Source organism: Pipra filicauda, unplaced genomic scaffold (assembly GCF_003945595.2).
Source record: "Pipra filicauda isolate LSUMZ 115617 unplaced genomic scaffold, ASM394559v2 scaffold84_size4826128_pilon, whole genome shotgun sequence".
Taxonomy (NCBI): Eukaryota; Metazoa; Chordata; class Aves; order Passeriformes; family Pipridae; genus Pipra; species Pipra filicauda.
In genome coordinates, this window is record NW_024105031.1 from 1,608,677 (window position 1) to 1,623,087 (window position 14,411).

General features: G+C 34.9%; 1 protein-coding gene across 3 annotated transcripts in view; it reads right to left on the reverse strand.

Moving 5' to 3' along the window:
- KCNH8 (potassium voltage-gated channel subfamily H member 8) overlaps positions 1-14,411 on the reverse strand; it is a 174,302-nt gene that overhangs the window by 17,869 nt on the left and 142,022 nt on the right. For all 3 annotated transcript variants that reach the window (XM_027717440.2, XM_027717439.2, XM_039390639.1), the window contains exons 12-13: positions 3,386-3,424; positions 1,298-1,647 (exon numbers count right to left, since the gene is read on the reverse strand). In XM_027717440.2, the coding sequence (XP_027573241.1) occupies positions 1,298-1,647; positions 3,386-3,424 (389 nt within the window). The remainder of the gene's footprint in view (positions 1-1,297; positions 1,648-3,385; positions 3,425-14,411) is intronic.

Sequence of the window (14,411 nt, forward strand, 5' to 3'; positions counted from 1 at the left end):
GTTGTAACAGGATCAGTGTTGGCTTCTTCTCCTTGGCAATTAGTGAAGGATGAGAGGAAATGGCCTCAAGTTGCATCAGGGGCGGTTCAGATTGGTAATCAGGAAAAATTTCTTTACAGAAAGAGTTGTCAAGCATTGGATTGGGCTAATCCAGAAGGTGCTGGAGTCACCATCCCTAGAAGTGTTCAAGAAACAACTGGACATGGTACTTAGTGCTGTGGTTTAGTTGGTATGATGGTGTTTGGTCAAAGGTTGGATTCCATCTTGGAGATCTTTTCCAACCTTAATAATTCTGTGATTTCTATGATTCTGTATAAAACTGAAGTCAGTTTGTATCCTGCTCCAATTTGAAATGTAGCTGTACTGATCAAATATACGTTGAGGGGGAAAGATTTCTATGTAGTCTTCCATTACATCCTTGGGGACAGGTACTTTGACAGAATTAAACAAATATGGTCAAGCTGTGCCTGTTTCATGTTTGCAACGGGAAGCTGCTGAAACTTCCATTCTGCCTCTAATGAACAGGGAAGTTCTTGGATATGTAAACCATTTCAAATTATAGAAACCAAAACTAGAACTGAAAGACCAACTGCTGCACCTCCTCATATGTGAAAAACTGCTTGTGATTTCTCTAAAGAACTTAAAACCAGGATTACATTGCAGCAATTTAGAAACAAGTTACATAAATCACCTTATAAGTAGAATACAAGTAAAAAATTAAACTATTTTTAAATTGTACACTAATAATACCACAATAAACTGTTATATGACTCTTCTTTATGTCAAAAGACACAGCAAAGTACATTTGCTAAACTCCATATTTAGTCTCTACATAACTTCCATTATCAGATTTCCTGTGTCTAATGAAAAAAATTTTTTCTAAAATTGCTAGGCAATAGTTTTCCATTAAAGTCCTCTACTCCAGTAATTTTTGTATTTGCACAGCTATGCTGTAATTTCATCTACTTGCTTTCTAAATTGTATCTCTGATGGACTCAGAATGTTTCACCGTGCTATTGTGGGAATGCATATTATAGACAAAATAGACATAAAACTAGACTATTCAAATAGCCATTTTTGCAGTTGCTCAATTTTTTCACTGCCCTTTTTACTGGTAAAAATACTTTATTTTGCAATAAAGTTCTAAAGTCATAACATTCTGCATAGTGTTAATGGTTCCTACAACAACATGGATGAACAAAAGTATAAACTAAAAAAAAATAAGTATTTTTATAGTGTCACAATCATGATATTTTTTACATGATAGAGAAGAAGAAAATAAGTTCATAACTATTACCTTGGGCTCAGATCTGGTGGGCCACTGGTGGTCAGAGCTGAAAGGTGTAATTTAAGGTTTTTCTCCCTCCTGGAGTAGTAATGGAGCTCCGTTTCATGTTTAGCTCTTGAGGGGTTTGAACTACAAGCACGGATGGGGGAATGAAAGGGAACAGTTCCTGAGGCCAACTGCTTCAAGTTTCTCCCTAGGTAGCTTTTATTGCTTGCAGTCTTCTTCTGCTGAGAGCTATTTGTGCTTCTTGTATCAACTGGTGAAAGTATACTGCTTTCCTCTTCTCTCTCTTCCTCATCTTCATCTTCCACAATTGAAGGGAGTCTTTTCTTTATATTTCCATTTCCCTTGAGCTCTGTCTAAAATAACACATAATACATAGTAGCGTAAAATTCAGAGTCTGATGTTGCCAAAACACAATTTCTTCTGGTGTTCATCCTGGAACAAAACCAGATCTAGCACAGCTTTCATTTCTCATTAGAGATAGCTCTTTTGGAACTCATCCATAGCTTCCCTCCTCAACTATGGTTGTATGTACATACACGAGAAAAATACAAACAAATTAAAAAAGGTCACTAGTGATATAGCCAGCAAACTTGCTGCAATATGTTTTGTTACCAAGAAGGAGTACACAACTAGCTCTTACAAGCCATTTGGCATATGCACACTTGAGAAGATTAATTTTGTTTTACTAAGGCATTATTTCTTTTGAGTGTTATGCTACCGGACACTTGGTGGTCCACAGATAAGAAGTGAGGCTGGTAATTCAAATAATACCATGTTTTCATAATGTATAAATAGCATTTACACCAGTTCAGCTCAAGCCCGAATGTTCTCTGTGTCCTTCTCAATTGTTGTAACTGAAGCCACTGCTGGGATAGTAGACAGACTTTTTATTTTACACAAAGTCCCATTGATGCACCAGTGGTGTGACAGTGTCAGCTTCAGAACAGAGTCATCAAAAAGTGAAGCTGCATCTGGTTGTGAAAAAAAGTTGCAATTTGAATGCTCGATGTTGGAACCAAGGAAATTTAGAGGCAACATAGACCTGGGTTCTGTACTTTACATACTTATTAAAGCACAGTGTAAGAGACCAATGTATTGTTTGTTATTTTTTCAGGGTAACAAAATGTACTGGTCATGAAGGCTGAGATATGCCAACATGGGCCTCATGTCAGGATCAGACCATAACTCAGAAATAATTCCATTTATTCCCACAGTACAACTTACTGTATTTATTGGTAGTAGGTGAATGGACTAAGGCAGACTCAGGTTCCAGGTCAAATTAACTAACTTCACACATCTCAGCAAAAAGTACAGCCAAATGCAACTTCATGGTTTTGGAATGGGTTGTTTTTTTTGTGTGTGTGTGTTTTTTTTTTTTTACAGGCTACTCCTCTTAATCAAGCTTGATTAAGGTACTGTTAGCTTTAGACAGAAAACCTCAGATGACCCTGCATAGTCAGATTTCCCACATTCGGGTCAAATCAGATTGGCTGGGTGGAAAGACAGATTTGGGGAATTTATCCAAATATTCTAAGCCCCTGTTAGCATCTGTCTAAATGTTTTGCAGCATAGTTTTAATTTTGCTGTGTGTTACAGCACACATACTGAGTGCATGCTTTTATCTTGGTATACTTTGACAGATTTAGTGAACTAGGTGCTTTCCATCTAAGATATATGAAAGGTAAGAATTTTAAGGAGTGACAAAAGACATGTCTTTTATAAGCAATAAAAGACTTGTAGTCAATTGTATTAGCCATCCAAAGGCTGTCACGATGATCAAATTTTACAGGACCTGGCACTGATACAACCTATACTCTACAGAGAATGAGTGTTACCCACATTCAAAACTTTGGCTTAGGTACCCATGTTGTTAAAATGCAGTTGCTATAGTAGGATATCCAAATCCAGCACCTGAGAGAAAAGATCATAAGCTGTTACTCATATAATGGACAGTGTCAGAACTATCTGCAGGATGAAATTTAAATTCTCATTTTGAAACCATGGAGGTCTGTTGGAGCTTTTCAAGCTTTGTTCTGGCCATAGCTGTGTTTCAAAGTCAAGCTTGGCATAGTTAAAATGTGACCAACATACCTGGGGTAGTGTAGGCTTGTTTGATAATTTTGATATTACCTGAAAAACAAAACAAAACAAAACAAAACGGTAGCAAATATGTGCATCTGCACAGTATTGGCTTCCAACAACACGCAAACATCTAAACCAAAACCTTTATGTAGATACAAGAAAAGACTCTCATGATAAAACAGCTGTATTAAATTAAATGTGACATAGCACTGAACTAATGATAATCCTTAAGAACAGATGCTGTGAGAAAAAAAAATATTTCTTTATTTTGACTAAAAAGGTAGTTCATGGAAAAATAACATTTTACTTTAATAAAAAGCGAGGTCAAGACTCCAAATCTATGAATGAATGTAGATGTGTGAAAATATGCTTGGTAAGTTTCAGTGCTGGTTTGATGGAATCCCAGGCAGGAACAAGTGCTCTACTTTGGCCCTGCCTAGCTTTAGCTCCTGTGCCAGCCCAGTCTGTACATGAAGATGAACTAACTATATGTAGCATCTCTGAGGAATTTTCAAAAGCAGTGATGAAGCAAGTAGGAGCACAGTAGTCCTGGGGGAGATAGGTATCTGACCTATTCAAGGGCATAACATTTTCTTTTCTTGGATTAAACAGGAAGTAAAACAAAAGACAAAGAAGGAGAAAAATTATGCAAGTTTAATGCATAATGATTTCTAATAAAATCCACTGGAACTACTGAATAATATCTGTTATGAAAATTCTGTTGTTTATTTGAATGTTCACATCTTGGCCATGGGCAAGTCTATATGCTGTATTTATAGGAATATTTTAGTCTGCCAGGAAGAATTTTGAAAAATGATTTTCAGCATTCCTAACCCCACATATCAAGATAAAAAGTGCTTAAACCATAAATTCATAGCATCAGTTTATTTTTCTCCAAGCTTAGGTAAAAGAAGTTAAGCTTTTCTGGAAGCCATTGGAACTTCTCAGTTTGTGTGATAAAAGTCTTCAGGACTTCTAAATATTTGAATTTTAGGCACAGATTTGAAAATAAGAATTATCTGTGGGGTTTTTTTAATCTCTTTTTTTTTTCTTCTTCACAAATCTTTCAGGTTAACCTGAAAACTGTTTTGTAGTGAGAGTACTAGTAGTGGTACAATATAAAAATATGGAATATTTAAGTTTTCATAAGCAGAAATTCTACTCCACATCAGCCAAGCCAGTAGCAGGTGTATCTATGAATGTAGCAATAACACTCTAATAACTGCCAAACACAGAAACTGCAATAATTAGGCTATGTAAATAAAATAACTGCTGTGTTCTTACTGGGTTAGAGAAAATACTAGATGATGTTAGCAGAGGATAAGATGCCAGATACTTAAATCTCCCAGCTTGCACTGTAATCTATGTCAATTGAAGAATTAGTATCTCCTTCAAGATTCAGGAGGAGAGGAAACTGCAAATGCACTAAAATATTAAAGTCAGAATTAAGAACTACTAATGGCCTGCTTTACACATATGTCTAAAATATTAATCTAAAATAATGCCCAGAATTTTGGGACACCAGTTTGCTTGCCTTCTAGGCACAGGTGCAGTATGAATGTTAAATAGCAGCCTTAATTAAAACTCCAGGCGAATCCCAAACATTAGCAGCTTCATGAAAATGATCTCAGAAAGTACGAATTTGCCTGCTGAAGGCTTTAGAAGTGACTTGTCGTTTGTAATTTGTAATGTGGGTGAAGATATCTCCTCATTTTTGTTTTGATGGGGTCTTTTGCCTCCTGAGTACATGTGTTAGTCCTGACTGTACATCTTGAAAACAAAGAGAACGAAATTGTTATACGGGGTTTAAGATCCATGATCAGTTGAACTTCTCCTCAGCACAGCAGCCACAGCCACCCATCGATTCTCCACTGCTCTGTGTTACCCTGTCTGGTTGCTGCAGCAGGGAGAAACTGGCTGCAGAGGAAATGGCGTTAGTGGCAGCACTTTGTTACCTTGTGCCCTTACCAGGAAAAGGGTAAAGGAATTTTTGAAGGCAAGTTGCTCTTTGCAGGGAGGGGAAGGCTAGCAGAAAAGAAGGATAAGGTATGAACAGGGAGCACGTGGCGTGAGAAACTACTTATCAGACTTTCTCCTCCCATTTCCCCAGACTGGCCCCCTTAACACAGTGGGGACACTTTCAGTCTGGATAAACTGATAATTTTAGATAGACTCTGGACATATAAACTGTTTTTTCCATAGCGCAGAATCCACAGTAAAGAGTGTTGTAACTGCTTCTGTATTAAGGCACTGCAACCATATTTAATGCTTGTAACTTTGAGTACCCTATCTTTCACACATAAAACAGGGGCCTGGGCTTTATGGTTTAGTAGTGAAAAGTTGGTAAAAGAAACTAATATGTCACCAGAGAGAATTCTCAATGATTTTGCTCCTAAACCTTCTCTGGCAACTCCCTGCTGTCCCCCCAGTCTCAAAGAGAAAAGTAAAGATGAACAAGAATGTGGACAAAACCAAAAATTAAAAGCCCTCACCATGTACATAGTTTTATCTCTTTAAAAATATAGTATCAGAGTAAATAATTATGATGTCCTAATTTCTGAGCTGCTAAAATCTTTTATTTAGAACCCACTAGTGTAGCCTTCTATAAAATGTTCTTTTTTTCTTATGCAAAAGGAAAGAAGATGCAAAATAGCTCACACGCTAGTCTTTTAAAAAAAATTGAAACAAAGTATAAGGGCTACTTATACAGTAAGCACAGGTATTTACCCTGTAATGCATTAGGAAAAAACCCCAAAAGACTGATGTTAATATGAGTTATGTGAAATACTAATTACATTTTTAATTTCAACCCTGAAATCTCTTTATGTCTTGTGAAACCAGATATTTTACAAGGCAAAACAATAATAGATCATGTACCAAAAGCAGACATATCAAATTCTTCCATATATGTAATCCCAAATCTATAATCTTGCAATTGTTTAATGTCTTAATATATAGGGCTTAAAAATTCAGTAATCCTCATCATTGCTTATTACAAGCACAAAAAGAACATTTCTCCATCTGAAAACACTGGTGGTTTGTTGTTGAAAGCAAGTGATCTGAAAATTTTTCAGGGTCAAGAGACAGTAGTCATTTATATAAGAATCTCTAACAGGAATTGCAGGCCAAATGAGGTAATCAGATGTACAATAATTCAAGATGAATTCTGATGATAAAACCCTAAGAAGAGATGCAGCTAAATTTGGGGCTAACACATTACTTGTCAGTAAATTTGCATTTTGGGTTCAATAGAATGTTATCAGCTTTTGCTGGGCTGATTCTTGTTGCCTTCACGAAAAGTAGGAATAAAAATAGGAACATAGTTTAACTGATTTGCTTGTAATCTTAGGTACTAAAATACATGAATAATTCTTTGTATCTGAGGAGTCAAAAGGTTAAAATACACTTTCAGGAAAGGATTTGAAATCAAACTGGAGTGTTAATGTTCTTAGTCAGCATTTGGAAACAGGAAAAAGCATTGGCAGTGTGGGAAACAAAACCAAGAACCCATGCCATATGTTCTGTTCTTTGCAAATTTACTGTATGGTAATGGAAAAGATACAAGTACATAACAAGGGATTATTGTACTGCTGGAAAGCATAATGCCTCAAGTGTGTTCAGGCCTCAGTTTTCCATAATCAGGAAATTGTTCAATGAAATATCACAAATCCTCTAAAACACAAAGGACTGAATCACTCACTTAGGCTAGATGTAATTGTTTGATTTCTACATTTACTGAGCAATTTACCTCTTTTTTTTTTCTTCTTTTTCTTGTTTTGTTTTTCTTTTTAAGACTTTCTTTAATTTTTTGTCTTGTTCCTATACTTTCTCAGGATTATCCTTATCTCTTTTTTTGCTTAATGGACATATAAAGTATTTTGTGGAAGCAGACACTTTCAGCATTCTCTGATCCTTCTAACAGTACCGAGTATATTGAATTAACAGCAAAAGTTGAACAGCAGAACTGTCACCGGTATTTTGTCCCAGTTAAAAATAACTGTGAATTGCCATGAGCTCTGCAATATTCTGTTAAGTCATTGTCTTGATTCTTTCCTATCTTTCAAATAAGTTTTAGTTTGTGGAGTTGGTACAAGTGTTCTTTAATGCCTGGTAGTGGTTAGTTTTTGATAGGTTTTTTGCAAATTAATACTTTCTTGGATTCAAATTTCTTACATGAGCTTTTATATTTAGTATTAAAAGTTTACTTTTCATCTAATTCTTTAAAACCTGAATGTTAATTTTACAGTATTCATTTGCAATTTTTTTTAAATTATACTTTAATTGTTTCATTAATAATACAGATGTATTGCATTTCATGTTAAAAAGATGTCACAGAAAAAAAACCCCTAACCTGTCTGTCACTTGCACCACATTAGGAATCAAATAAATGGGAAATGTGGATCATATAATTTGTCATTTTTACTTCTATATTCTTACCTCCCTCTAGCCAACCACAGAACAGGAAAAGAAATTAGGGTGCCAGACTGCTCTGAAAATACATCTTTTATAATAAACCTGTGCCAATAAGAATTAAAAAAATAATAAGTTAAGAAGAGGCTATAAATAAGGTCAAAAGAAGACAAAAGGAGGAATTGTTAAAATAGACAATAGACCTTGCACTGACTGTACTGTCTGGCAGGTTGTATTTTTGGAAAAGCTTACAAATTACAGCAGAAAAAAGATATAGCGGAGAAAGGTTTTTAATACTCCTACAGTTTGAGTACAGTCAAGTAAAGATTTACATAATAGAAATTACAATGAATGCTAACAGCTTTCGAAGCAATAATACTTATATGCTTCCTGCAACTCCAAGATTTCATATAGACTCATAAATATTTTGGAGGATTGGCCCTGTGGATTGATATTCAATTAGACTCCTCAACTTGAGCTGTGGAAGGGTTGTGTTTTTAGTCTGTATTGTTAGCTTTAGCTTTAAATGAAACTTCATACTCTTTTTTTTAACGTAAATATGTATATCTAACTTCAGAGAGGTTCTTGAAAAGAGGAGGACAATGAAGTGGATCTTCCAAAATATTCTCCCAGTTAATTTTATTACTGCAAATTTTCTATTCTAAGTATTCCCAATGTTGGCCAGCTATTTTACTAGCACTCACAGGACAAATCAGTGGGATTAGTGTTAATAAGTGTCTCACTGAGGACAGCAACATATCCATGGAAAATTTTTAAGAATATCCAGCTTTGACTGTCTCTCAGGGGAAACCTTACAAAGAAGAAGGCAGGGACAGGCATAATCTGTGTCCTTATTTTAAAACCAGGGCATGTGTGTTGTTTGTTTGTTTCCCTCTGAAACATTTCTTGTAAATAATGACTATTTTGCTCTTTGGTTGGCAACTTGGTCAGTAGATTAATCTCTAGTCAATTCTTCTAGAAGGAAAATAAGTGCAAATTGGTCACAGGTAAGCCCTAGATATATTCAGAGTTAAAACTTCGGGGAAGACAGGAGTTGTACAGTAACTGAAAGCAGTTCACATGACTTCACATTAGGGCAAGAAGCCATGTTGTGGAATGTGAAGATGCAGCAGAAGTTTAACTGTATAACTTTCTAAGTAAAAGAGCCATTGTAATTTCCTTCTCCTAGGATGAAATTTATGTTTTTTACATACACATAATACAGAAAAGCTGAGCATGTAGCTTTTTGGAGCTCTTGACACCTTTGTTACTCAAGAAGTTCTTCATAGGTTAGAAACTCTGACGACAAGGACACTTTCATTTCAGTGAATAAAATTGTTTGAATTTTTTGAAGTACCATGACATAAACCCCAAAACAGTCAGAGAAATCCAATACGAATTTTGCCAAAGGAAAAAAAACCACAATGAATATAGTGTGATTAGCAATGGAATTTGTCTCTGAACACTTGCAGTACTGTACTGTATGTACAGTATATGTGTATATTCTGTATGTATATACTTATTACTACATTCATGTTATTATTTACAACAACATTGAAAAAGTGATCTATATGTATTAGGTACCAACTTCATTTTCAGCAGAACACTAGTTGCACTTATGTAAGCAGGTTCTGTACCTCTGGTTTTACTGAGTGAAGGTATAGATGATTAAAAATAAATTTCTTTTGATATCAGTAAAATCTTAGACTGCATTTGTACATACATAACTTTTGGTTTTCATTTTTCATGCTTTCGTACTTTGAGCAGAGAGGTCGGTCTAGATGACCTTCAGAGGTCCTTTCCAACCTCAACTATTCTACTGTTCTACAATGTTTAAAAAAAAGTTGCACTAAAAATGTTACCAGATCAATAAAATTGAGAACACATACTTGTATCAATGTAAAATGCCACCTTGATACACAAGTTGCAAGGATTATAGATAGTTTTCTCAAATACTACACTATATTTACTTTCACACATTTCAGCATGTATCCTGAGGTTATAATGACTCTGCAAGCGATGTAGGAACTTTACCATATAAGCCAGTCTGATATACACATTACATATCAAGATAGCCTATGCCTTCAGAATTATTTATAGAAGAAAGTATAGTACATATTATCATTTCCTTCATATATTAGTCTTATCTTACATAGAATAATAAAAGGACATGTTACTGTAAGAATGCTTCTAAATTTAAGGCCACTAACAGTTTGTTGCTATATCAATGCAAAATAAAATGAATTAGGAAATAAAAAATTAAGAATCCATCCACTCTCTAAATTCACACAATTTTAATGTTAAAAACCATTAGGATTAATTTTTTTTCCATTTTTTCTGATGTAGAGACAAAAGATAATACTAATATTGTAGAAATTACATTATCATGTTTCCTAAGGCACATTGAAACATATTGGAAAAAAATAATCATCTAGCGTGCCTGTGTAATTAAAATAGAAATATGGTTAGATTCCAAGGCAATACTCTCTGAAAGCAAGGAGCTTTTCCTGTCTAAAATTCTGTTCTACACAGTGTTTTATACCCTCCTCATACAAAAGTCTAAAAACATCAATAAGCTGCTTTGCTAGCCTGGATTTTTTTTTCAACATGTAACCCTCTGGTTAAGCTTTATAATCTGTTGCAGAATGTAATAATCCCAGGAAGTGAAATGAATGAGAATGCAGAGTGTTCTAAAGGAATCAAAAGCTAAAATTAGAAGTAAAATTTTGTCACTTATTTAAACATGTCGATTCTAGTTACAATGAAAGTTGTTTGTCAAGAAGGTGATAAGGTCCACTTGTCAAGATCTTTTAATAAATAATATATAATTAATACTCATAATTCCTGTCTCTTAACCCATTCACAAAAGTAAAAGAGTAGGAATTTGAGAATGGATCACATATATGTAAAATACTCCCAGACAAATGGAATTAGGTTATTTTCCTCTCCTCCTCTTTGTCCTCTTCTGCATCTTGTGTGATTCACCTTTACAGTCAGTTGTCCATTTGTTTTAGATGTAAAATGGAAAAAACGTATAAAAATACAAGAACTAATGAAAAAAATATTAATGGAAAAGATTACATAATTTCATCAATAAATTGTGGTGGTATGAATCTCCTAACTGAAAAATGACCACAAATCAGAAGAATAAACTACTAAAGAGACAAATCTAGACAGTGTGGGTGTCTGTGTGTTATCATGTTCAAAAGTATTAGAGTGACTGAAGGCTACAGAAATGAAACAGGAGATTAGTAGAAAAAAATTCTTCAGGTGAAGATACGAGGAAAGAAAATGAAAAGACCACCAAGTCTGCAAGAGAAAAGGCATACCAGTCTATCCTTTTTGAATTACATGTTTCCTTGTTGCGTTATTTCTCAGCGGTGTACCATATTGAAAGGTATATTAGAAACATGATAGTGAGATGATTATCTTGTGGGTTACTGGGTGAACTGATGGCTCAGAGGCACCACACATCATGCTCAGCAATGACTGCTATTAAACAAGCTTTATGACCTACCAGACTATAAAAAGGAGTCAAACCTGGCTTGCACTGTAGCTCCAGGTCAGCCCTGCTCCCATACTAAGTGAAGGAGGTAATTGCCAGGCTGAAGGAGTGGAGGAGGGATGACTGTAACACTGCACAGGAAGGAGGTAGATTTTGTTGTCTGAAACCAGTATCCACCTTAAATAGCCAAAGATCCACCAAAAGATGCTTGCTGTCATGAATACGGATAGGAGACCTGTGAAATATCTTGCAGAGAGTTAGAGGACAAAGTTTATTCCCAAACTACTTCTCATCCATTTAAAATCAGAAATTAAGTGTAAAACAGGTGAACTAACTGCTCTGTGGTGTTTAGTGGTTTTTGTTTATTTTCTTTTTTTTTTCAGTGCTTACATCCATCGACAGCTGCATAACTTGTTCCATAGGAATATAGAAGTTGTGTAAGTTGTGTAAGTGACATTGTGTGAGTCTTGCCTTGTTCAGCAATAGGATAACTTACTTTGGGAAGAGGGAGAGGGAGAGAGAGAGGGAAGAAGGAAAAAATATTCCCAATGTCCCTGAAGCATAAAGGAAAGATCTGAGTAGCTTGTCCAATGTGAAAGCCCTGAGCTGTATTTCACAGCAGCACTAATTGGAGAATAGTCCATGCACAGAGGTAGGAGTCAGGAGTCATGTCTCAAAGTTAATTATATGTTCAGAGTTTTAAGATTAATTTAGTTTCTGACAGTATGAGGAGCACCTTCATTCCTATACTACAATCACTGAGAAGTTGAGAAGTTTGCAGACTCCTTCTCACATCCAGTGATACAACGGAGAAATGAAAATATGATGTCTGTCAGGCAGAAAGCAGTGGATGCTCAGCCATCAGTCACTTAGGGCTTCCAAGAGAACAATTAGAACAACAGGACCCATGTGCACATGGATTAAAAAGAAACATCATAAACAGTTGGTTCACAGTTTCATAATTATTTCAGTTTTTTCGGTTTTGGTTTTGCTTTTGCTTTTATTTCCCCAGAATAATCATACAGATATAGTACTAGACTTCTGTTGCTTTAGGTGATTTATTCACTTCTATATTCTACCTTTTGTAATAATTCTTGTATAGAAGCACAAAAATTGCCATTTATTGGTCACTTATTTTGCAGAATTTATACCTATTGTGCCATGGACAATAAACACCAGTGAGTTACACCTGCAATAACAGTACACAGTCTTCTGCCAGTCAAGCTATTGACAAAGGTGGGCACTTAACTGCATGTAAGCTTATTTAAAAATGACAAGTTTTCCTCAAAGTTATCAAACTGCACTCTAAATGTTAAAGACATTTTAACTTTTTTAAGGGAAAAAACTTCTTCCTACACTGCTACTGGATAATCTAACAAAACCAGCTCCTCTATTAAAAAGGTGGTTGGAATTATTTGGGGAATGTTCTATGGAAATTATTATGAAAAATATTTTACAGCCTGTGTTTGTCCTGCAGTGTACAGGATGAGCTATGATCTAGGTTTGGGTAGAGGAATTGTGACTAAGTATAACAGTGTTGTAAGAGCTGGTTTGGAAATTCATTTTTTCCAGTGCATAGGTTTTATTATAAACACATTGGTAATAACCAAGAAATATAAGGGTTTTTTTTTGCTTTGAAAGTTAAACAAATCATTAAATAATTATGTGACTGAAGTTTCTATCAGGTTTTCTTATCTTGCAACACTTGCTAAGAATAAAAGCAACTATAACAAAACCCCAAATTATTTTTTTCCTTAATATCTGTAGAATAACAAATAGGATAACTTCTTCTTTAAAGTGAAATACTTTTTATTATGTAGACAGTAGATGTATTAAAAAAATCATGTCACGCTATTTTCATTGACGATTCATAATAAATAAATATGTAATAGAAAAAAATCCTTCTGAGTTATTAGTATATTGGAAAGTAGCATTCATAAATTCAGGCAAACTGTACTCGAATATCTAGAAAAAGCATGACTAAAGAGGCAAGAATGAATACATGTCAAATATGTAATCTAGTAGCTGAAAAACAGACAGCGGATAGGCAGAATTTAATCTGAATTTTGTGCTTGCATTCAAATATTTTTTGCTATCCATTTTCTGACTACAAGAGCAGTTAGCCCAAAGAAAGATAAGAGTTTAGAAATAAACCAATTAAAATAAAATAAGGTGGAATTACAGACAGGCTTTTAAAATACTTGCTTAATGCTTAGCTGGAATGAATCAGAAAGCTCAGAGCTGTTTTCACCTTTATAAGCAATTGATCTGGCCAGTTGTCAGGCTTCCCAATAGAAAATGAGGAGCACCTCTTGTAATTTCTTAGGTATTGCTAATAAGAACCTGAACTTTATTATATTAAAAACCCCTCACATCTCATTCATTAAAATTTAATAAATTCTAAACACCAGTCTTTCCAAAGGACAAGAATTAATCCCCATTTTGTCATACAATGCCTTTCAGAGTGAAGGGGGAATTCTTTGCTTTTATGCTTCTTGGTTATTTGATTGCCTTTTAAAATGTATTTGTCTATTTATTTATATTATTATCAAGGAGCCTGGCTAAGCTGCAGTAAGACTCCATGTTCTCAACTGGAGGAAGAATCTACCATTTTTTTATGAATGTCTTTTATCTTTGTCATTGTGTTTCATTTACACTGCGATGCACTGGTGGAAGCAGTCCTTCCCCGTGCTTCAGAGGCTGAGTATTTTCATTTTAAAGAGAGTAGCTTCTCCTTCTTTGGAGGCAGGGGGAAGGGAAGCTTTTATAAGAGGCAGAACACTACTTTTAAGGCCACGAAAGGAAAAGTAGTTTCCTATTAGTTACGAGTCCTGTCTACAAGCACAGATTTTTGACTCTTCAGGGATATAATCACTTCTTTTTGAAAATGACACACATTGATAGAGCTTTAGTGAGACAAAGATTGTGCCTGCATGTGTCTTGTCTTCCTTTGGGACTTCATTACAGCTTGAGAGATTGCTTAGATGCCAAGGAGGCTTCTTGTTCTTTTTATCAGTGTGGCTGTAACCAGACTTTTTTTTTTTATTTTTATTTTTGTTTTGTTTGTTCATTTTTGTTGTTTTTGTTTGTTTTTATCTAAATAATGTTGTCTGCACTGTA